The following is a 25,540-nucleotide window of genomic DNA, read 5'->3' as shown; positions in this document are numbered from 1 at the left end:
CACACCTACAATGGTTTGATTGTACATGCTCGTAAAAGAAACGCCCATGACTCCGCCCATTCCCACAGACATCAAGATACTGGAGTGAAAAGTTTGAGCTGAACAAGCGCTTGATTTGATATTATGATTAGGTTATTAGGGAAATAACGAACTGTAAATCGCGGAATATTATTATGGTATGAAACCAGTGACATCTGCCTTATTATAACATTTATTGCCAAGTAAGTATTTTTTTCTTTACTCCAGACCTATTAGCAAAAATGTCCTGGTCTGTTTTTGGTAAAAGGAGTAGAGTATAAATATAAAGTGTTTTTGGTTTATTGAAGTAAATACTAAGATGAATATATGTATTGGTGTCTGATGCACAAAAATGGTCAACATTTAATTAAAGTGTTTAGGCTTTTTAACGATCTTAACGATTTAATGTTAGAACCTATCGGGTAAATATTGGATTCTTTTATTTATTATATGGTATTCATGTAGCAATTGTGTAGTACTAGTAACCATGGTTTATTTGGCAGATTAATTACAAAAATTACGCAAGTTTAACTTCAAATACCATACAACTGTGCTTATTGTGGTTAGACCTCACCTTTCTTTGTGGTTACTACTGACTTTGTGGTTACTAAAAATAAAACCAAGAACTATGGTTACTTTAAGAATATAACGTATCCACAGTTTTTATTTTGGTTTTGTTCTCTTTCAGGAAACTGTATTGACATAAGGTCACAATATATCATTCACAAACTGTGAAATGCTTATGTTAAATGTTTCATTTTTAGTTATTTAAGTTAAATTAAACTTTTTAAGGAAAACCAAGAACAGAACCAGGGCTCTTTGGATTTACACTTTACTTTATGGTCTGGGCCTCAGTCCACTTTTCATTTAGACTGTGTATTTTGTGAAACCCTACTCACTTTAATAATACATGTAAGAAAATATGCAACTGTGTATAGCTTTATATTGAACATAAAAATGAATGTTCAAGTACAACCGGGAAAAATGAACATATTAAAATAGAAAAACACATTTAGATTTTATATGTGGAAAACAATATTCAAACATTTGAGGATTAAATTGTGATTAATCCCAGAGCACTTTTACTTAAAATTTATTTCTACTTTTTATACTGTCCTATATATATAAAACGTTTGGCTAGGCTTAATATACTTAGTTTCCTTGACTTCTCAATCTTATTTGTACAGGCCCTTCTTTATCTTCATTTGAGACCTTTTCAATAGAGTACCTCAAAGATGACGTATTCTGTAGCCCAACCCGGTACATGGCCCAGCACCTCCTCCCTCGACCGAGACCCTATGCATTTTTCTCATAGGCTTTTGGGAGATCACAAAAATATAAGATCTGTGATTTACAAATGTTCATGATGTTAACTCTTTTGCTTATTAAGATAATCTTTACAGATGAAGACATTATTTGCCCTAATACAATTGGCAGAAGTAAAAAGCTAACCAGAGGTAATAAACAAACTGGACAACGGTCGCTCGATATCAACGTCACACCACCAAGCCAACTTTTTCAAACTATTAGAAACGCGTACCCTGGTAAATTATTACTCTGTGAATGAATCCCCAACAATGTTTTTAGAGATTTGTGCAATCTTTCATTATTTGTGAGATTAATACGCACGATGACGTCTAATGTCCCCATCAAAGGATGTTGTCGCTTTTAGCAACTTGTTAGGAAATTGCCATTTTAAAGAAACAATAAAGGTTTAAAAAATCACAATCGGGTTATAACTGGCATGCTTTATTTCATAGATTTAAACGAGAAAATATGTAGGGGGTTTGTAAACCAAGGCAATTTACCAAAAACCCATTCAAAAAATCAAAAAACTTTGGGCCGTTGGATCCAAAAGTGCTAAAATGCTAACTCGCTTCTGGGGTTTGCATACTCTAGTCTGAGGTACTCTTTTGTGCCTTTACATCACTTAACATGTTTTTCACAATTACAATTATGACAGTGGAAAGTGTGATGATGCATCAGTGCTGGCTGGAAGTGTTTGTTTTTATAGAGGTGGTCAGTTTATCAAGGCCTCCCCAAACTTTCAAACACTTTAACTGTTCTATACACAGCCAGGAAGTGTTTGCACGACCACCTATCGCTCTCTCAAATAAAGACTGGCTTAGTTCCAGTTTCTATTTTTATACTGTATATATATTTTGACTTATTATTATCCTTTTATTTTAAGAATATCAAGGCCCTACTGATTTAAATCTAGTACTGTAATTATAAATGCTATGAGACCGGCATTTGTGTATTTTTATTGAATTTCTTCATTATGATGACTATATATACTTATATGATTTCTGCTGCAGAAAAAAAACTGTTTTGAAACAGTTTGTTACCCTCTCTCATGATGTGTATGTGTGTCATGCAGTAGGGCCTGAGGGTTGGCATTATGTCGGAGGGCAATGAATGCACTGGTGGGGAGTGGAAAGAGAAGTACATGGCCCTGGAGACCCTGCTCTTTAAGTTTCGTGGACAGATGAGCGTGATTCGAGAGCTCACTGCAGAGAAGGTAAGTGCCCGTCACCCCTGTCAGGCTTACTTTCTCACTTATAGTTCCAGTCCTCTGGCTGCTGTTTACACTGGTGCTTGAAAAATCATTACATTTGACCACATGCTGAGTACATATAAAGCTTCCCTCACCCTTACCATCTTTCATTATAGTTATAACAGAACAGGCAAATGATTTGTCTGCAACTTTTCTGGCCCCACAAATGCCTGCCTGTATTTATATCGGTCATATACTCGACAGATGAGATTCTTGTAAAGGGAGAGAAGCTGCTTATTAAAGTATTTGCTCGTTTCCATGTTTGGCTTTTATTTCCATGAAAGAGTATGTGTGTACATGCTTGCCATGGCCTGTTTCTTTGGCGTGTCTCGGGGGAGAGTAGATTAGAGGTTAATATAAACAGACTCCTGACCACATGGCTCCAGACCACTGCATTCTGGGATTGCAGAATCTCCTTAGAATTACAGACTTCATATGCGTTCGGGCGCTTTAAATGTCTTGCCCTTGGGGAGAGGTCAACTTTGAGAATGTTGTAGTTAACGCTTGTGAAGCACTGTTTCTTATTCTGGATACTTTGTATGAAATTATGTGTCTAAAAATGTAACTCATTCTAGCGATTCAGGAATTTAACTTCTTGATGTTTAGGAACAACATTATCTGTGCTCCTTTTCATCGAAACAAATAAATGCTTTTTAAAGGAAATAAAAGGAAATTTGTTTATAGTACTGCAAGCTTCATAATCTCAAGCAATCTAGACTTTTTTTATTTACATTCTATGCCTAAAATTTAATCCATGTCATTATGGTTTTAAGTACTTAATGAGAATACTTCACCCAAAAATGAAAATTCTGTCATCATTTACAAACTTACGAGTTGTTCCAAATGTGTATACATTTCTTTGTTCTGATGATCACAGAGAAAGATATTTGGAAGAATGCTTATAACCAGACAGATCTTGCCCCCCATTTACTCCCATAGTAGGAAAAAATGACAATGGTAGTCAAAAGTGCCCCAGAACTGTTTGTTCCTATCCTACATTCTTCAAAATGTCTTCTTTTGTGTTCAACAGAACAAAAAAAGTAATTTTTCCTACTATGGGAGTCAATGGGGGGCAAGATCTGTTCTTCCAAATATCTTTCTCTGTGTTCATCAGAACAAAGAAATGACTCAAAGGTGAGTAAATGATGAAAGAAGTTTCATTTTTGTGTTTCTTTCAAATGAATCGTAAGGCATTTGTGCATTCTTTAACATCTCTTATACGACCTCTGACCCCATCTGTGCTGAGTCATGCATATGATTTTATCCAGTAAGAATCTCATTGTATTTGTTATCACTGGACTTGTTGTTGTTAGCTGCTGGTCGTCCCAAAGCAAACTTGGGGCTGAATTCGCTATTCCTCCCCTGCCCAACATGTGGATGCAGTCTCTTACTGAAGTAATTAAATGTTTATATGGGGCCTCTTGATGTTTTCTCTTACAGCAGGTCCTAGATCAGCTGGGCGGTTAAAATAAAGATGGCTGGAAAGATCAGTGTGGTTTGAGGAAAGGCTCAGATCAGTCCTGTGGAAAGAGTTTATAAGATGAGGAGACTGAGGGGGAGGTTTAGGTTTCAGGAGGCAGAAAGTGACAAACTTTCGGTAAGGAGGTATATGAGAGTGAAAGGATGAGAGAGCGAGTAAAGAAGGACGAGAGAGATAGACAAACAGAGGGCCAAAACAAACCGTCCTTTAATCACTGAGATTCCCAAGAGAGGAAATGCCTGTATTCATAAATACTGTGTTCTATACAGGAAGTAGCATTCAGAGGACAGTCCCAAACACATAGGAATATGCCGGACCAAGTATTGTTTGAGGGGAGAATTGAAGGTCATTTTCTTTCCTGGTTTACTTCATGTTTCGTTCAGTTTGAATGAATTATCCAGACATGGACAGAAACAATGAGTTTTCAATTCAAGTCATCCTCAAAGAACGCAGTGGATTTTGGTGGCTATACCACATTCTGTATAATTTGACAGATGGTGTCACGGGAGATTCACATTTACATGTATGCATTTGGCAGATGCTTTAATCAAAGCGACTTAAAGTTGAGTTACTGTAGAGCAGGGGTCTTCAACTACTTTTCTTTGAGGGGCAGATTCCAAAAGTATAAATAGGATATTAAGAGAAGCGCAAAAATATGCCATAAATAAGGTACATTACATAGAAACTTAACTGGCAACATCAAGGTCATGAGTTCAACATGAATAAACTCAATGAAGTTTAACACTGACTGAGCACTTAAACCATTGGTACTATCTGCATACAGTTATTTCTTCAAAATAGAATTCAGCACTTGTGCAATACATGACATTTTAGCATTGGAAAGACGCTTTTATCCAAAGTGACTAACAGTGCCTTAAATCTATACTTTTGTGTGCTGACTGGGAATCAAACCCACAGCATTGCTAACACCGTGCGTTGCCAATTAAGCTACTGGAAAACTGTTGCCAGGGTTGCCAGATCTGTGTCACAAAACCAGCCCAATGACCAATCAAAACTAGCCCAAATACCAAAACTCAAAATATTTCATTTCCATACCTAAAATACAGCCACAGGACTAAATTAAGATACCATTTCAAAGAACGTTTTCAGTTTTTCTGAATTTACTATTTATAGGTATGTAGTTAAATTATCGTTTTTGTTTCATTCTGTGAACTACTAACAATATTGTTTACAAACAGTATTATTTTTATTTGCATTTATTTGCAGAAAATGAAAACTGAAGAAACAGGTTAAAATAACAAAGATGCTATGTATTTTTTCAGACCTTAAATGCTGCAAAGAGAACAAGTTCATATTCACTATTACAACTGTAATATTTGTATTTAGGAAAAGTTAAAAAATACTTTTGTATATTTTTTGTAGGTTTTCGTGTGTATTGTCATGCTGTCAGTCTGTCACATTGCTGTTGAATGACTTTGTCATTCCTGAGGTTTGATTTTGTTGAAATTTAAGAGACACTGGATTAGAAAGGACACAATACTTCTAGAAAAAATGATTCAATAAAAAAAAAATGTTTTTATTTTTTTCCACGGCTGTAGATATTTAAACACAAGTTCTTTTTGAAAATATCATCTTATACATTTAGAATCACCACATCTACGAGCAACATCTATTCACCTTTAACCTGCAGAATAAAAAACACTGTTTAAAGGTTACCCAAATGCCACAGAAAAACGACAGACCTGGCATTATATCTAATTTTCAAAGCTTAAATTCTGATTTTTACTTATTTAACTGCTTTTGAAGGAATCGGTAAAAAGAGTAATTTGTTAAATCGTAAAATGTGTAATTTTTCTAAGGAGTGTTATTCATCGATCATTTCAGTGCTAGATTCCCCTAGAGTGGATTTATTCTAACATATTTCAGTCATATTTGGGATCTGCGGTGTAGGACTGTGCAGGACACCGATGAACGGACTGTGAGAGCCGAGGCGATGTGACGTTGGGGAATTTGGAGCCGTGGTGCAGTGAGGGCTGTCATACAGACAGGCTTTGTGAGCTGGATGAGGGGTGCAGGGCGGGCCGGCCATGGAAGGCCTAGGATGGAATGCATGGAATGGAAGACTGACTAGACTGAAGCCAGAACCATATGGGCGGAGAAGTTGAAAGGGGGGCATATGAGACCTAAAGAGCCGTTGATAGAAAATATAGAGTTTACGGGTGTAAACCAACAAAAGCATCCACAGAGCTGTGTGTTTGGCATAATGATGGTGGAGGTTGGTGCTCAACTATATTTTTAACATCGGTGGGTTGTCTGAAAAATTAGTTAGTGTGTCTTAAAAGATGAAATTTCATTATCATGTGCCTCTTTTCTGCCCCTAACCTGTGGCCGATTTGGTCAGACCTTGATTGGATTTATGCAGCTGTTCTCAAAACAGTCTGTAATTACTTTGCTATTTTTTCTCATCTATATCTGTGCCATTGGGGCAGTTTCAGCTTGCAGATGAAATCGTCCAGATGAAAATTGGTTGTGTTCAGTCATTTCAAACCTGTATGACTTACTTTCTTCTGCAGAACTCAAAAGAAGATATTTTGAAGAATGATGGTAACCAAACAACACTGCCCCCCCATTGACATCCATTTTATGTGTTTCGTAAATAAATATTTCGAATTAGATCTTCTCTGCTGGTCAATACCTGGTCACTAGGGTAGGTACTCATTGTCCAGAAACAAACCATCTACCAGTTGGTCATACCAACCTTATGTGCTCAAGCTGTTTTTTTAAAACATGGTGGCCAGCCAATGACCTGCTTGGGCCAGCTAATGACCGGTTAGAAACCAGCTTCAACGTTCCAAAACACAACATCTAGCTTCAGCCGGATTTTCCAGAATGTGTGATGTATTTTTGAATGTTCTCAATATGAGCAGTGTGTTTTGGTGACACACCCTTGGGTCTAGCACACTAGCCCAGTAAAACGGAAAGACGTTGGCTCACTAAAGCTACAGGATGGTTTTGATCTTTGCATACAGCCTGTCTTTCCTTTCTCTAATCTAAACAGTGTCTAAGTGAATCTTTATGAAACTTGCATCTGGCAATATCAGATTGACGTCGTTCCTCAAGCTTGGAATAATCCACCATTACCAGATCCAACCAAATGTCCATTAACACAAGCCCAGAAAAACTAGAGCATAACAAGAGCACATAGACTATTAGATTAGACCAAACTGGTTATAATGACTGTTTGGTCAATAGCTCTTTGTGCTAGGAGTGTAAACAATTCAATGAGAGAAGTCAACTAAGAAATCATAAAGAATGATAAGAGCCGTCACATACACACACATGCAACTGTAAACACTTTTGTTTGGTGCGCAGTGGAAACTATGAGCGCAGCAGTCATTATTAGCAGTGTGTTATGCCATGTTCAAGTGTTTTCAATTGGGAAGTTTCTTAGAAGAAATAGGTTGCTGATGTAGGCCTGTGCCCATGAAGAAACAAGAAACAGAATACGGCACATTACACATAAGAAACCTGACATTCAGATCCCAAAATACATTTTGGATGTATGAATCAAAATTATTGTATAGATCATAGAAATTATATTTTGTAGCAGATGCTTAGTTCTGCCGGGATAGCATGGAATGCCAGGCTTAGACATGTTATTAGCCTATAGATTATCATCTAATTTGGTTTTACATGACATAAAAAATGCTAAATAGAAACATTTTCACTTGTGGTCTTAGAAATACAGTCAACATCATGTAAACAGACCTTTTACTTGTACAAACTCCCCTGTATCATCTGGCAACAACGAAGCCACAGCATGTGGGTACTTATGCAAGTTATTAAAGGGGTCATATGGCGGAAATACATGTTTTTCTGTGTCTTTGGTGTGTTATAAGTTGCCCATAAATGTATTAGACACGTAAAACTGCAAAAATGTAAGTGTAGGAACAAAAGATGCATTCTATCTAAAAGCAAATGCGAACCCAGACCTGCCTGAAACGCCTTGTGTAACCACACCCCCACGCATGTACGTCACTTTGTGGTATGATTTGACTAAGACCGCCCAAATGTACACGCAAGTAAGGTCTTGTAAATCTCATTGTGCATATTTATTGTGTATACACACACATACTGTATATTTAGGTATATAGTACAGATATTTAGGAAATATTTTCATGTATTTATTTATATTAAACATATATAATTGAAATAATTGGTAATTCATTTTTATATTTTTCGTAAATATATGAATGTATGTTTACGTGTTTACAAATATAAAATGAATATGTACAGCACACAGACATATATTATGTAAACACGAACGTTTATTCTGTATGCGATTAATTGTGATGAATCGTTTGACAGCCCTACATTAAATCCTTAATTCTGGCTTTAAGGTTTTTGAAAACATCTACCATCATGGCCTGGATGTCTAGTGGTGTTTTTTATTCTTATCTTTTCATATAAAAAAACTAAAAGATTAAAAGCATTTGAATGCATGTGTACTTGTCAAGGAATGTTTTAGTAATTCTGCATGGCATTTTTACTCTGATAAAAAATATTCAGATGGCTGCATTCCGTACATTGCAGTGCTAAGAGAGGAATAGCTTTTTTATAAGGAAGAAAAATGAAAACCAGCTCACAGAATAAGAAGTATTGGGCTGTTTTGTATGCTTGGAAATGCATTATATCGGAATCCTCTATCACACACACAATACCTACCTATATTTTCTAAACTCTCAGATGCAGCAGTTGGAGACGCAGGTTGTGGATGCAGAACGTCGTGCATATGAGGCCAACCAGCAGGTTAATCCTGATAATATTCTGATCTTAATCATTATATTCAATTATTATGGAAATAATGAATGATGTCCATGCATATCTCTGTTCAGGTTCAGTGGATGGAGGAACGTCTGAAAGCGTCAGATGTCCAGTCAGGTTATTCAGACCTGCAGCTCTTCAAGCGCTATCAAAGCCTTCAAGCATCACTACATGAGAAAGATGAGCTCATCTCCAGCCTAGAGCAACAGCTGGAGGAACAGGTCAGTCACATCCCAGAAGTGTGGTGTACATTTATCTTTAACATAGGACATCTCTACAATGTTTACAATAAGTTAACTGTACCTTTACATTCTCAGGGACAGCGTTATTATAGTTTTGATTTTAGTTTTATTTATTTTTTATTCATATTTTAAATTAGCCTTTCTGTAAATTTTAGTTCAGTATTTAGCTACTCCGTAATAAGCTTTTTTCATGTTAATATATATTTTTTATGTTGCTATATAAAAGTAATAAATTTAAGTTTTGTGTGTTATTATAATTATAAGTGCTTTCAACTTATTTTTGTTTATTTCTGTGGCAACATTATATTTTTTATAAACAAAACACTTTCAAAGTTTAAATTGAATTTAAATAATAAACAGGCATTTCGAGCTCTTAGTTAAGGTTATTTAAACCTTGCTAACATTTATGCGCCCAAAAAGATCCAGCATTTTATGTTTTGTACCACATGGTGAATATTAAAATATTAAAGAATTACATTTTTCTTTAATACACACAAAAGATCTATTTAAATGTGTTGATGTGTGTACGGCATGCTGACCACAATCTGACATCTGCAGAAACAGAACCGAATCCAAGATGCCAAGACAGTGGAGGAAAAAGCAGCCAAGATCAAGGAATGGGTGATGAAGAAGCTGAATGAGGTCTGTTCTTTTTCTAACCGTGTGTGTGTGTTTTGGAAAAAGATTAAGGGGGAGAGAAAGCATGTGAACGTTTATTTGTGATCCCTCACAGTTTGATGTGGAGAATGCCTCTTTGAGAGAGATCAATCAAAAACACGAATCTGAGATGCAAGACCTGAAAAAACAACTGCAAGGTATTCATGCACAAGACCACATATAATGTAACTTAAACTTACTTTTAATGTTTTTCCAGAATTCAGTATGTACACACAGTATGCAACTTTTCTTTTTCTCGATCTGACCGGTTATTTGCATGCACCTGATGGGATTTGAACAAACTTATTTTTTAACAATAACCCTATCTCTAATGTCACACAAAATTAAATTAAGAGATCCATGTGACTATGTAGCCTAAAGCACTTGAGACAGTTGATGCTGCATAATGTCTTCTGCTTCATATTAAAATATCAAAGAGTGACATATTTTGTAGCTAAGTTTTATTTCATTATGTTGTGTCTTAGCCACGAATCCTTCTGCTCCTGGTGGCCCAGTCCAGGCCAATGTAGGTGAAGCCAAGCGACTCAGTAGCCTTACATTTGGCTGTTTCCAGATCAGAGGAAAGAACCCTCAGGTACTAACCGGCCCAGAACCATCCCAGAAAAGCATCAGCACCCTGCTGGATCAGGACCACACACACATGGAGGGCAGGAGACCCTCTACAGGTCAGACCACTCACATTATGACTTGCCTGAAAGCTTTAACTAATGATTTGTTGAAGGTAGAGTCCACCCAAAAATTAAAATTATGTCATCATTTTTTTACCCTTATGAGTTTCAAAACCTTTATGACTTTTCTGTGAAACACAAAAGATGATACCTTGAGAAATATTTCCCAATGGGGGACATATGAAGAAAGAAAGTCATGCAGGTTTGAAATGACAAGAGGGTGAGTAAATGATGACAGATTTTTTTTTGGTGAACCGTCCCTTTAAATTCAACTGTGATCACCCACTCTATGTGTTTGATCCAGATTGTGGAATGAAAGTTCCAGAAACCGAGCATTGTGGCACTGGCTCTAAAATGGGATCTGAAGAAGTGGGTGAGTGTGACAGCATCGGCGAACCATCGTCTTGCAGCCTCTCCTCTGACTTATCCATCTCCAAAGGAGACAGATGTCTATTTGAAGGTTTGCGTTTTAACCGGCCCGCCAGCGAGGCTAACCTCACATCTGACGACAGCAGTTCACTGTTCGACGACGACATGCAGCGGGTGGAATTCTCCAAACTCTGCCTTCCTGGAACCAAGAGCAATAAGAAGAAAGGCAGCAAGAAAGCGTATATTGAAGACGGATGCTCGGACGACCTAAATAAACGCTTCCAGTTGCAATGTCTGGATTCCTCTTCTTCCTCCAGTGACACAAACACCCCCAGTCCCGTCCTAACTCCAGCTCTTACGCCAAAGCGTCCAACCCCTTCCCAGGATTCCCAAGACACCCCAGCCTCTCCCAAACAGCCCCGTCTGCGCACCCCCAATACGTTTAACGTGAGTTTGGCGCTAGCCAAGAAGCACCTTAGTCAGCCCCCTCTGTACAGCGAAGTCACTCACGGGCGAACACGTAACGCAATTAGCATGCTACGTCCTCTCCGGCCCCATGAAACAGATCTGGACCAAGAGCAAAGGATGGAGACTTGTGATCGTGAGCATCCCGATCTACCTTCACAACTGCCAGCTGAAGTGCCGCCAAAAGAACCAGAAACACCGGAAGCCTGCGCAGCCGTTCCTGGGAGTAAACCTCCGACTCCTCCCCTGCACAGGTTGCCATCGTGGGTGAGTTATATGAGATTTGAATAAAAATGAAAAGAATTGGTGTCATCAATCAAGTTTTAATGTTGTTTATATGTTTATTTTGATGTTTTTAATATGCTTTAAGACAAACCAGGTGTATAATTTTGAACCATTGCCAAGTATTTCCTCCATAAAACTGCAGTTTTACCAAAGATAGTTTTAAAAATGCACGTTGAAACTGCCCCGGTTAATGATGTCATGAACCTGTAACCAATCACATCAACTCATCTGATCACTCTGGATCAGCGGTTTGAGCAAGAAATATGCAAAGATTGCGCATAGATTCCTGCTAAAATAATCTCTGCCCTGCTTTGTCAGCTCTCGGTTTCACTTTCAGTTTTAGCATGTCTGAATGTAGGCGGGGCTAATTTGCATATTTATGTTCTGCGTATACTTAATGAAGCTGAGGTGTAGAGTTACATTCAAGCTATTCCGTGGCATAAATTTACATCAATTATCAATATGGGTTGTTCTCTTTTTAAAAATCGTGTGCCCTAATAAACTTCAGTTAAAATCTGAAAATGCACTTCCGTCCTGTAATGACTATCCATCTTAGATGATGTTTTTTGTGATCGTATAAAAAACGATTACACCATCTGGTTCACGGGGATTTTAAGTTTGAATTCTCTTTTCTCTTCACGTGCAGGAGAGCAGAATATATGCTGTGGCGAAATCTGGAATTCGTCTTTCAGAGATGTCATGCAAAGATGTTACTAATAAAGGTGTGTTTCAGGAACTTTGTACACATAATATTCTTCCATCTGTCCATGATTTTTCTCAGTCAGTGAAATTTGTTGCTAACTTTCATTCCCTTTCTCTGTCTGAGGAACTTTTCTCCGATCCAGGAACTTTTTTTACTTGCTACATTGTCTTTACTGACAAAGGTCCTTTCTTTTTTTCTTTCTTTCTTTCCAGACTCCCCCAACCCATTATCGTGCCCCTCCTACATGCTCTACACATCCCTCGTCTACAAGAACACGAGCACACCTGTGTTCACCACACTTAAAGGGGTAGAGATCTTTTTGTGCTCTCATCATTCATAGTTCTTGATATTTCTCTACACATGTTGAGAAGTAACGAATACCATGTTTGTACTATAGAGGGCGACATTGTTAAGCACTAATGAGTTTCCAGAGGAGTGGTCCAGTTCAGAGGAGGAGGAGAGTTCAGAGGAGTGTCAGTGTTACTCTGGAGAGGAGGAGATGTCTCTGTCCGGCTCTCTCACCTCCGGATCAGAATCACATAAGAACAGCAGCCACGAAAGCCCTCGATCCCTGAAGAGAGGTTTGTCTACTGTACATCTGATAATTATTTGATAATGTGCCCCTCCCACTTTGTCACGCGTTGCTCTTGTGTGTCTGTCTCTGCAAAAACACTGTGAGATGCTTTGGATAAAGGGGCCGCATGTGTTGTGTTCTTCTCAGCTGTATCATTGTCTTCTATGACATCTGAATGCGACTACGCCATCCCTCCTGATGCTTACTCCACTGACACTGAGTGTTCTGAACCAGAGAACAAACTGCCCAAGACCTGCTCCACCGGCAGCGACAATGACAAGAGTGTAGGACACCCAAACACACACATATATAACTCAAGTCACTGTATTAAGTATGTATGAACGATCAAATGAAAATGTGTTACAGGACTCTATGGAGAAGTCTGGTTACCTGTTGAAAATGGTTAAGACATGGAAGAAAACATGGAAGAGACGCTGGTTTATTTTGAAAGACGGGGAGCTGCTGTACTACAAGTCACCGGTCAGTTCAATGACTCATGTCATTCGGATAAGATTGAATAGAAGATCATGATAAAGGATCTTCAATTCAACTTATCTTTGGATGCGAGTTATAACTAAACTTTGTTCATTTAAAGTCCAAGAACCAGTGGGTTTGGGGTGGAACTGTCTGTTTTTAAAGGGGTCATATGATGCGAATATGTGTTTTTCTGTGTCTTTTGTGTTATAAGTTTTCCATGCATGTATTGGACACGTAAAATTGCTCAAATAAAAGTGGCGGAACAAAAGATGCATCCATTGTAAGGCTGGTGCCAAGGTGTCCACACCAAAAGGGCACCACATCCCGAGAAACACATAACTTAATCCAATACAATGAACTCCCCATAGGGTTTGCATCTCCATCTCAGACAGCATAAAACAATGAATGATGATAACCAACTTGCACCTTTACATCCGTTCTCTTATCCCCCTCTCCTCTCTCTCCAACTGAACTCAGAGCACTTCAAAGCTTATGAACTGGATATGACCAATACCATATCTTATATGAACAAAGAATTTTCATATGCATATTTGGTATCATTTGAAATGTCTCAGTGGGATTGGTACAATGGTCTCATTTCCACAGCAGTAGAGCCGATCATAACATAGGTTTGAGGCTTTAAAGATATTCTGATCTCTGTTGAGGTTGTGTCTTCATGCAAATGCAAAATATTCCGGGCGAATACTTACTAAGTGGAACCCCATGGTGCTGTGTGTGCCTTCAGACACACAGCACTGTGATTTTTCCGATCACACTTTTTCCTACTGTCAGGTATGCGTTTTAGACTCGTAGACTAATCTTTGAGGATTTTATGTTTTGTTTTCGTATCCCCTGAAGTGAATTGTAATTGGCAAGAAACATTTTCTTGACTAATAAATTGTCATGTTTGAAATTGTTCTGCATTATTTTGAATTTATAATAACCTTCTTATATTATGTATTCAGTATAAGAATTATATTGTATCCCGTTACATCCTTGTTACCGCAAATCCCAGCTCGAGTTAGAAACGGACTAGAATCCTGTCTAAGTGGCAAAGAAACACCAGCTGAGAGTTTTAGAGATCCGGCTAACAACTTGGCATTAGTTTAAGTGTACTTAGATCTTAGAGGCTGTTAATGTGAATTTCCGTTTAGAACAACACCAGGGTTGTCTGACCAATCTATATAGGGTAAGTTTCAGACTCTGGTTACAGTAATATTATTCTAATTAAGTGAACATGGGTAACCATGGCATGATAATATAAAGCTACCTTTAAAGAAGGTAAGATTGGTCTATCTATCGCTGTGGCGTGGTCATGACCTCTGGTTGAAATAATTCTAGTTTGTGATTACTAGGTGTTAATAATCTAGGGGACCAAAAAAGGTGCGTTTAGCAGTGAGTTGCAGGGGGCAGCCACTTAAATGTTGCTGGTCTCTAACCTCTGGCAATGACCAAGACTGGTGAGTTTGTGACCGTGAGATCCGGGTATAAGGGGCCGGCGCGAGACTCTAAGCGACTTGAGAATCGGATGAGTGAATATAGTTTGGAGTAAAGCGGGATAATCAAACAATGACCCAAATTGCACAATTATTATCACGCATAATAATGAAATACAAAAAATATTATTTAACAAGGTTAACCTTTTTATCTTTTGGAGTCAGATAAATTATGCAATGTTATAATAATGTTAACTGTAACAACCTAGAGCGCTGGAATGGCAGAAGGAGCGCATGCCTTCGCAATGCCACTTGGACTTCTTTTCTCACATTTTTCACCACCTTACACTATCTAAAAGCGAATGCTCACCCAAACCTGCCTGAAACGCCTTGTGTAACCGCAACCCCACAAATCTACGTTAGTTCCTGGTTTGATTTGACTAAGAACGCCCAAATGTATGCACCAGTAAGGTGGGCGTACCTGACAGCATAATTGCTTTGAAACCTGATGTTCCATATATGGTAAGAGGCGTTTGTTTCCGTCACACGCTTGCAGTATTCGACTAATCACTATGCACTGGTTAACTGGCCAATCAGATCTCACCTCGCTTTTCAGAGAGAGATTTGTACAAAATCAGTGCATGTCAGAGAGACGGTGAAAAGAGGAGATACAAACATGCACGGAATGTGGAAAATACAGTGTTTTTGAAGCTTTAACGGGGTCAAATGACACGGCTAAATTGAATATTATGGTTTGTTTTAGATCTAATGAAATGTGTATACACGATTTAAGGTTCATGTCAGGACTCTGTCCTTCTTGTTTTCGAGTTCTTTAACTATCTGGACAGGGTCGGGACAGAACCATGTCCTGCGGTTGTTTTGTGTGGAGAGGGGTGGCCTCCTGTCATGTCTCTAAGCCCATCCCTTCTCCCGTAATCATTCCCTTAGTGTTTAATCTCTGTCACCTGCCGATCACCTGCCGATCACCTCCCTTTTGTAATTATTCCCTCGTTAGTTGTTCCCTATTTAAATCCCTTCTGTTTCTCTGTTCCTTGTCGGATTGTTGTCGCTATTCATATCGTTTTGTGCCTATGGTATTGTTACCCTATCTTAGCCTTGTTCCTGCCTTGTTCCACCTTCTTTTGAAGAAGTGTTTGGCCTCAGTTTGTTCCCCCTCGTGGAAAGTGTCATTTATAGTTCCTTTTTTTTTACCCATCGTGGGTTTTATTTTCTGTTTATAGTTACTAAAATATTTTTTCTTAACCCTTACCTGCCTGCGCCTGGGTTCTGCCAATCCATTTCGTGACAGTTCAAAAATGCAGTATTTTCCACATACCGTGCAAGTCTGTACCTCCTCTTTGCCCCGTCTCTCTGAAACACGCTGATTTTTTATAAAGCTCATCGGTGTTCTATGATGGGCCAGTTAACCAGTCCATAGTGACTGGTTGAATACTGCAAGAGTGTAAGGGAAATGTAACAGCTCTTACCATATTCGGAACATCATGTTCCCAAGCAATTGTACTGACAGACAGGTGATAAAATCTCATCGTGACTTCCTTATATCAATTCAAGCCCGAATATGATAAGGGAAAATGAAGATGATCAAGCCGATACATCAACATCGACTTGAGCAGGATGTTAAGGATTGGTAAGGTTTTATAAAAAATATATAATGTTAAATAGTTAAAAACTATAGCTAACTGTTTTACCTTTTATATACGACGTTATAAAGACTATAAAGAAACAACAATATACATCATACAGAGTTTGTGTGAGATAGAAACAAGCTTGCATTACAGCTGGGAATGGATACATAATACATTGATCAACCAGTGTTACGCCACGTCTTGTCGCGACTCAACAAAGACAATAAACCCCATGGTAAACACGACATTTGTTGCCTCTAGTTGTAAGTCATTATTACTGATTATTAGGACTTATGTTGTCTTTTTTTCACGTTGCGCGCGTGTCTGCATTTGTCAAATGCTAAAACAAACTGACATGGTTTGTGGGGGTGTGATTACAAGAGGCGCTTCAGTCATGACTTGGTTCGCATTAACTTTTAGATAGAATGCATATTTTTTCCAACACTTCAATTTGAGCAAAATACATGCATGAGCCAACCCTTTAATCGTGTATACACGTTGCATTACATCTAAAACAAACAATGATTTTCACTTTAGCCGTTCATATGACCTCTTTAACCAACCAATGCCAAACCAGGGGAGTGTGCAGGAGTTATACACTTCAAACTTTAATTCTGTTATCGATTATTCACCCTTATGTCATTTCAAAGCTGCATGACTTTCTTTCTTCTACAGAACACAAAAGAAAATAATTTGAGAAACGATGGTATCCAAACAACATTTGCCCACATTGACTTCCATTGTGTGGACACAAAACCACTGAGACATTTCTCAAAATATCTTCTTTTGTGTTTCACAGAAGAGTCATGTACATGTTTGGAATGCCAAATTAGATTTTTTTTCAATTTAGGGTGAACTGTTCCTTTAAGGCCTCACATTGTGAGGCTGCTGGTTTCGTTTGATAAATTATTCATGAATCACAGTGATTTCACTTAAAAACAATTCAACAGTTTTTATCAATTTATCAAAATATAATAAAGTATATAAAAACTAAAGGTAATTATAATTATTGACGATGTGTTCCATGATGTGAACATTGGTTGTAAAATGGGGATTTCTTTTATCAGGATGTTATGACTGATTTTCAAGTTATTATTAACTTTAATCAAGTGGTTAAGATCCAAATAAAATCTTTTGGGTTCTTTTTTCTGGGTTTCTTTTATAGAGTAATGTCATCCGTAAGCCTCAAGGCCAGATTGAGCTCAACGCTTCAAGCACCATAGCACGCGGTGATGGGAAACAGATTCTTCAGGTATTGTGTGTACAGTGTGTGAATGACATTTATGGGGTTTGTTCATGCTCAGATGTAATTTCAAACTGACTCTCTGGGTGTTGATGTTACACTTCAGGTGGTGACAGGTAAGAGTGTCCATTATCTGAAGGCGGATTCTCCAAACCTCCTGGAGGAGTGGCTGGGGGTTCTGCAGAGCGTTGTGAGAATCAAAGCCTCTAGTCCTCTATTCACACAACCTGATGTTCGGCCTGTCATGATAGGACACCTGACGAAGGTATCCCATAAAAATCATATTTGACTTTTTACCAGACAGCGATGGGATTAAATGGAGAGCAAACAAGGTCTCCTAAGGGATGAAAGAGCATCCCTGTGAAAAAACTTCCCATTGACGTGTAGTTTATTTGATCATTTTTTATGCATGAATCAAAATATTTACACATTTATGTGTCTCAAGTACATTTTTCTTGTCTTGATAATGTTTTTATATTTGACTACATTATTTGCTAAATGCTAATTGTCTTCATCAAGGTGAAGTATGGATACTCAAAGCATGTGTGGTGTGCACTGTTTGGGAAGGCGCTGTACTACTTCAGAAGTCAAGAGGATAAGGTCTTCTGTCTTCTTAAATCGCTCAACTTACCCAGAGCTTTATTTGTGTGTAAATGCACTAATATCTTATTTCTCATCCCAGTTTCCACTTGGTCAGATCAAACTGTGTGACGCTCGGGTGGAGGAAGTGGATAAGTCATGTGACTCTGATAAAGTCTCTGCGCAATACACTCTTTCCATTCAACCAGTGAGTCAGAGCCTGACATACCTGCTCATTGACTCACCTCATGAGAAGGTAAGAAGGAAATTTCCCTCTGAAACACTGCCAGATTTTGTTTTCCCACGCAATGCTGTCACTTATCAGTAATATTTTAGTTTGTTTATTACTTGGGCCACATAACCAATTGAGCAATTTCATGCAAATGTAAACCTTCAGATGAAAATATTTTTTCAATACTGATACTGTGGGTCAGATGTCAATATTTGGTGGTTTAAGTGAGGTAAAGTTTTAAAAGCGCTTTTGTGTGTTTTTAAATAGATGACACACCCCTAATGGTCCGTATTCCTCATAAATGGGCACATGAAAATGAAAATGAAGTAACTATTTTATGTTCTAAATAAAGTCATCCCTTCTACATTTGTTGGGTATTATTTCTGGTTTTTCTTTTTTAATTCACAGAAATCCTACAAAGTTATTGTCTCTCAAAAACCTGCATCCTTTTTGTCAAATCCATAACGCATTCATTTTTCCCTCTTTTAAAATAGAAAACTCATGTATAGACGGATTTTTTTTCTGCTTATCAGGACATTTAGCAAGATTATTTTGGTTTACTAAAATTAAAACTTTGAAAACGTTCTTTTGCATAGAAACCAAATCAAATATTAATCAAATTATTTGAAAATCTTAAATCAAGGAAAATTTGAAATGTTGCCTCAAAAATAAACAGAAGAAAGTTTAAAGCAGTAAATTTGATAAATTAACTAAAAAAAACTGAAATAAAAATGTATTAATCTTATATAGCAACATTGAAATTACACTAATAAATTATAAGATGACAAAAGCATAAACCAAAATGGCTTAAACTTTAATTAAAATGAACACAAAAACTAAATAAAAAGCTAATTTAAAAGCAAGACTATAATTACTCTGCCGTTTAGTAAGATATGAACAGATGGCTGTGTATTGGTTATAAATACATTCTCTGAGAATTTATATTTCAAGTTTTGACTGAAAATATCACATCCACAACACCGGAATAGCGCAGTTTTTATCAGCAAGTAACAAACTTTTTTAACTACATTTTTCACCTAAAATATGCATAAAGTGTATTACTAATTTCTTACTAACAAAATGAATTTCAAACTTGTACTTTAAAACCGTTTTAACCTGATTTCACTTCAAAAAACCATCTCTCAGCATTTATTCCACATACCACTCTCTCCTATTAAAAAAGACACTTCTGTTAAATACATTTATTTACATTTGTATTCATTTTGTTCTATAACATTAAAGTAAGTGAGTTGTATTGAGGGAATTCTTTATTTATTTATTCATTCATCCAATTGATTTTGTCCTACTATTTTGTACTAACCACTACTACCTCGAAAGGTCATTATTTTGCGTTTCACTTGCACACTTCTTGCTGACATCAAGTTGAATCAATTTTCCACTCTTGTAGACGGCCTGGCTGTACCATCTGTCTGTGGCAGCGGGCACTGCAGTGGGGCAGGTGGGCACTGAGTTTGAGCAGCTGGTTGCTAAACTTCTCAACGTGGATGGAGATCCAGGTAAGAGTCTCACTGCCTCCTACCTGATGATTGTGTTTTTAGTTCAGTTAATGAAAAGCAAGCTTGGCATCGCAGGGTCTCTTCTCTGGAGACATCCAACGCTGTGTTTCACTAAGGAAGGACTGTCTTCTCCGCTCACCACCCTGCCCTCCCAGGCCCTTCAAACTGAAGCAATAAAGCTCTTTAAGGTTATAACAATTCACGTTTGTTTAATAGTCATTTAATACGCGTTGGACTGCATAACCGCAAGACTGACTTCCTTTTTCTTTTTTCACAGACATGTCAACTGTTTATAAATGTCGCCATTGACACTCCAGCCATAGATTATCATGTGACTTTAGCCCAGTGTGCTCTGCAAGTGTGTCTCACCCACCCAGAGCTCCAAACTGAAATCTACTGCCAGCTTATTAAACAGACCCGCAGGAGACAACCGAACGGTCAGCCGGGACCCGTTCAGGTGAGAGGATAAAATGCTTGTAATATGGACCGTCACCACAAGGGGGAGTGCTTGCTTTGTTTCTCATTTTGAAAACAATTCCAGCAGGTGCTGTTAACTCCTTCATTTTCTCTACCTTTGCCAACACAGGGTTGGCAGTTTTTGGCTCTGTGTGTCGGCCTCTTCCTGCCCACGCACCCCATTCTTTGGCTTTTGCAAATGCACCTTAAAAGGCATGGAGATTTAAGGTAAATACAAAAAACAGGCACTTCCCAGGAATCATATCTCACGCGCCTAAAGTTGACCAATATCTCAACTTTTACCAGGACGGAAGTAGGAAAGTATGCCATCTACTGCCAGCGTTCACTGGAGCGGACACAGCAGAAAGGTGAACGGCAAGCACGATCATCACGTATGGAGATCCTGTCTATCCTTCTGAGGAATCCTTATCACCACTCTCTGCCCTTCAGCGTGCCTGTGCACTTCCTTAACAACACATACCAGGTTTATGCAAAACAACATGACATACAGAAGCCAACAAGCTGAATGAATGTTACAAAGGCTTTGCTCTTAAAAAGCTTTTCCTTAGATCCCTTTTTGCTCCCTTCATTATTCCTATAATACCATTTGTTTTTTTTTAAGAATGAGTAGGTGTGTCCAAACCTTCAAAGAGTAGCAAAAATAATGATACTGATACTGTTGTATTATCTGCCATCACGTCACGTGCCAGGTTGTTGGTTTTGATGCTTCGACAACAGTGGAGGAATTCCAGAGCCGACTGAATCAGGACACAGGCGTGAGGAAGACTGGTCAATCTGGTTTCAGCCTTTATTCCGACGACCCCACCGGCAGAGACTTTGAACACTGTCTTCAGGGAAACCTGAAGGTCAAACACACACCAATACTTCATTTACACAGACTTGTTAAACTCCACTTTGTCTATAACAAAGGCGTTATGGTTTGTCCTCAGATTTGTGATATTATTGCGAAATGGGAGCAGGCCGCAAAGGAACAGCACACGGGCAAATCTGAGAATGCCAGAACCATCAAACTCACTTATAAGAACAGGTACAGAAGAGAAATGGGCTGTGTATTTCAACAGAGCTCAGCGAGTAACTAACATCAGGTTTGCGTCCGGTAGGTTATATTTCGCACAGCAGATGAGAGGAGAGACGGAGAGAGAGCGTTTCCTGTTGGCTTACCAAACAAATGAGGAAATAATAGCAGGCCGCTTCCCTGTAAACAAAGAGCTGGCTTTAGAGATGGCCGCTCTGCTTGCTCAGGTACATTACACGGTTATGTTATGTGTTTTACTGAATCCATTTTTTTACAATGGGATAAAATGTTATGTTGTGAATTTGTAAAATGATGTTTATATATCATGTAGGAGTTACCGTGTTAATTGATGCACATTTCATTAGAAATACATCCAAACTATTGTTGTGATTGGATTTTATAATTTTATATCTAAGTGTGGTAAATTATGGTACAAATTAAATGTTTTAGGAGATTTACTCTGGCAAGTTAAATTATGCTAGTCATTTGAAATTGTATTTTACCCAAAAATGAAAATTCTCTCTAGGTCTTAATTCAAAGATAGCAATGTGTTAGTAAATCTCATTGGTTCTCATGTATATTGTGACTTGTCGTCATGTTATGTTTTGTCACAAGACAAGAACCAGTTATCCACATTTAATACATTTGATCGATATTTTAATTTGGTGCTTATATATGATTAAGTTTCAATTTCAAACTAAGTTCAAAATATGAATTGTTCTCGCACACCTATCGCTTGGCTTCAGTACACATTTTTTTAACCTACTGGATGGATGAATGTTTAACCATTGGGAAGGTTGTATGTGCTTTCAGGAGTTTTAGTGTATTGATTTATACAAGTTTCAGGTTGTATTTCATTACATAACCATGCACAGTATGAAACCATCCTGAAATAATATTAGCAGTACAAGTAAGAATAAAAATAAAAATCTGAAAAGTTTAGGATTTAGAAAAAATATAATTGATAAAATATATGATAATTGAGAGAATTTAATAACAACAACAAGAAGACATAGAGCCGTGAAAATAATTGTGAGACCATTTACAAGCCATTTTTCAGTTTTTCCAAATTTACTATTATAACTTCATTTAAGGGACAGTTTTTTTTATTCTGAAAACTACAAACAAAATTTCTCCCAAATTTCAAACAAAAATATTGTTTCTATTTGCATTTATCTGCAGAAAATGAAAACTGGAGAAAATAAAAGAATATATGCTCTGTATCTTTTCAGACCTCAAATCCTCCAAAGAAAGACTGTTCATATTAACTCCTTAGCAATACAACACTCATATTTGTGCATGTATTTAGGAAAATTTCAACAAACAATAAATTATATGATAACCTTGATTTTGATCACAGTTTCCACATGTCTTGTCATGATGTCAGTCTTTCACATTGATGTTGGATGACTTTATGTCACTCCTGAGGTTTGATTTTGTCTAAATACAACAGACACTGGACTGGAATGGACACAACACATCTAGAAATGATTATGAAATGAAAATTTGGAATGGTTTCTTTATTTCTTTTCTGCGGCTGTATATATAGTATTTACAGAAATACACAAAGGGCACAGAGTGACAGTAATGTTTAAAAAAATTAACTTTGTTTAGTCTACATATGGTGTGGCATGAGCATAAATTAATAATTTATTAGATCATTTTTTGGGGGAGAACCTATAAGCAAATAATGAAAATGTGTATTGCATTCATGTATCACCCAGGTGGAATTTGGGGACTATGAACGTCCATTTTGTTGTCTGGGTGGATCAGGAGCTTCACAGACTAAATCTAAGCAGACCCTGAAACAAGTTCTGGAGCGTTACTACCCGAGGCATTACAGACACACCTGTACTGAGGAGCACATGGGGTATTTATGCCTCCAATGACTAATGGAACAAAAATACAAGCTATTTGTTCATTAACACTGCCGTTCTTGCAATAACAGGCAGTTACTAGAGAGGCTGTCCACCCGCTGGGCATCTCTGAGGGGACGGACTTCCTCTGAATGCATACGAATCTACATGACCGTGGCTCGGAAGTGGACGCTTTTTGGAGCCAAACTATTTGAGGCCGAGGTGAAAAGTTGTTGTATAGCTTTCCATGTTTCTCTAACTTGTGGAGACAACTAAATCTACAACTAGCGGATGATGTTTATCAAAATAGATAACAAAAACAAAATGTTATTAAATTCGTGTTTACTTACTATTTTACCCCAAGCCATGTAGACTGAGGCTGCAGTTAGCATTTCAATGTCATTCCATTGTCAATCTCGCTCTCAATCTTCCTGTAGCCTTTATCTCCAACTCTGCAGAACAACATGCGCGTGTGGCTGACAGTACATGAAAATGGAGTCATCGTACTGGAGTTCAACACCATAGTAAGTGAACACTGTGTTCTCAAATCTTATCATTTTAAATAAAGTGGTAATCAAAGAGCTACCTTGATTCTTCGACTTTTCTTTTTTCTAGAAAGTTCTGGAGTCTCACCCTCATAAAAACATTGTGACATTCGGAGCGTGCGGTCAGGACTTTATGCTGGTGGTAGCTTCGGGTTCTGGCATCAGCACGTCCAAAGAAAAGCCCACAGAGAAGCATCTGTTTGCTATGGCCTCCTCTAAAGTAAGCATGAAAAATGTGTTGTGTACTCTGTCCTTTACATAGAAACTGTGGCAGGTCCCATTGCCAGATCATCTTCATTTGTATAGTTCTAACGACAACAATACAAATGCAAACACATGCGTCTGTACATGCGTATCTCATAACAGTCTAAGATAGAACTGTTTGTCTTGTCCTGTTCCTCAGGTTCGAGATGTGACATTGCTCTTAGCCAGCTACATAAACAGCACACAACAGCAAAAATCGGCGGCCCACCACCTTTCTGCTCCGGCCCTGATGCTGGCTCAGTCTGGAGAACGGAAGAGCAAGGAATCAAGAAGCAAATCTCCACCTGCGACTTGCAGACCCAGCAAAGCCCCCACCTTACTTTAAATTAATTTACTGGTGGAATCTGTGATTTTCTTTTCTCAGGCTTTGCCTCAGTCTTCTGCCTAGTGCACTAAGAAGTACACTACCTAGGGAGTCAATCAGTTAGTCTTCTCTTGGGCTTTTTCTGTGTTTGATGGTTGACTGCCTAGAAATTCCCCTTAATGCACAACCCAGTGCACTTTGATTGCTCAATATTCACCTATTCTAAAAATGTCATCATTTTAAGCAGAATTTGTACACTAGTGGTCGACAACAAAAATGATGCCATTTCATGTTATGTAAGACTCTCTTATGTCTGGACGTTGTACATTTAAAGGGAATCTTTCATAACACCCATTGTTCTCAATGGGGATTATTATTGGATTCACTTCACTGTGATGCTGTGTTTATTTCAATCATCTGAAATACATGTACTACCTTCATGTGTTAATATTGTTTATTATGTTACTGTCTTTTTATTTAACAATAATGCACATTTGATTTTGAATTAAGGTTATGTGAATTCGGAAGAAATTGTGCTTTAAGCTTTTTTTCATTTCTTTATTTTGGCTTGGGGTTGAAGTATGACTCAGGACATGTTTGATGAGATTTACCCAAATACACAACATGTTATGTTGGTACCTCTGTATGAAATTAAAAATATATATTTATTATGTCCATGTTTTGTTATAAAACAATACATTTATATAAATACTAACCTAGCACATTTATTGAGTATGAGTATGTAATTTATTATGCAACTATTATTAAATACATTTTTCAGAGATGTTTATTCCCCTCATCATTTACAGGAAACTTAGTGACCCTCCTACGATATCACGTTCAATGGAAATGTCACCACGTTCATGTTTAAGCATGTAGAGTAAAAACATGATGGGAATATACTTAAAAACAGGAAGCGCGTTGTGATCGTTGGAATCTGTGACGGTTGGGGTGTTAAAGATTTGTTATTACTAAATGAAATGGAAAGTCATTTAAAACTTCTATTGATTCAAGATTGTGATGTTGTTGAATAATGATGATATCATAAGAAAACTATTTATTCTGATATGTATTATCTAGAAATATTTTCTATGTGAAACTAAATAAATATTATTACTGTCAAAA

At 37.6% G+C, this 25,540-nt stretch overlaps 1 protein-coding gene across 1 annotated transcript; it reads left to right on the top strand.

Annotated features, from left to right (window-relative positions):
- The first annotated feature begins 71 nt into the window (after positions 1 to 71).
- Positions 72 to 25,540, top strand: plekhh2 (pleckstrin homology domain containing, family H (with MyTH4 domain) member 2). Its single transcript, XM_056761360.1, has 30 exons — positions 72 to 221; positions 2,399 to 2,539; positions 8,763 to 8,825; positions 8,912 to 9,061; positions 9,641 to 9,724; positions 9,816 to 9,897; positions 10,225 to 10,425; positions 10,733 to 11,529; positions 12,194 to 12,269; positions 12,463 to 12,557; positions 12,648 to 12,831; positions 12,972 to 13,108; positions 13,191 to 13,304; positions 17,549 to 17,635; positions 17,733 to 17,891; positions 18,146 to 18,226; positions 18,309 to 18,461; positions 19,846 to 19,954; positions 20,030 to 20,142; positions 20,232 to 20,411; positions 20,541 to 20,638; positions 20,717 to 20,894; positions 21,121 to 21,276; positions 21,361 to 21,458; positions 21,532 to 21,673; positions 23,171 to 23,316; positions 23,395 to 23,524; positions 23,740 to 23,826; positions 23,918 to 24,067; positions 24,251 to 25,540. Exons 2-30 carry the CDS (start codon positions 2,420 to 2,422, stop codon positions 24,434 to 24,436), a joined length of 4,356 nt encoding a protein of 1,451 aa, XP_056617338.1. The 5' UTR covers positions 72 to 221; positions 2,399 to 2,419; the 3' UTR covers positions 24,437 to 25,540.

This window comes from Triplophysa dalaica, chromosome 11, assembly GCF_015846415.1.
Source record: "Triplophysa dalaica isolate WHDGS20190420 chromosome 11, ASM1584641v1, whole genome shotgun sequence".
In the NCBI taxonomy this organism is placed as follows: domain Eukaryota; kingdom Metazoa; phylum Chordata; class Actinopteri; order Cypriniformes; family Nemacheilidae; genus Triplophysa; species Triplophysa dalaica.
Note: the sequence above shows the minus strand (reverse complement) of the source record. Positions and strands in the feature narration are given on the sequence as shown.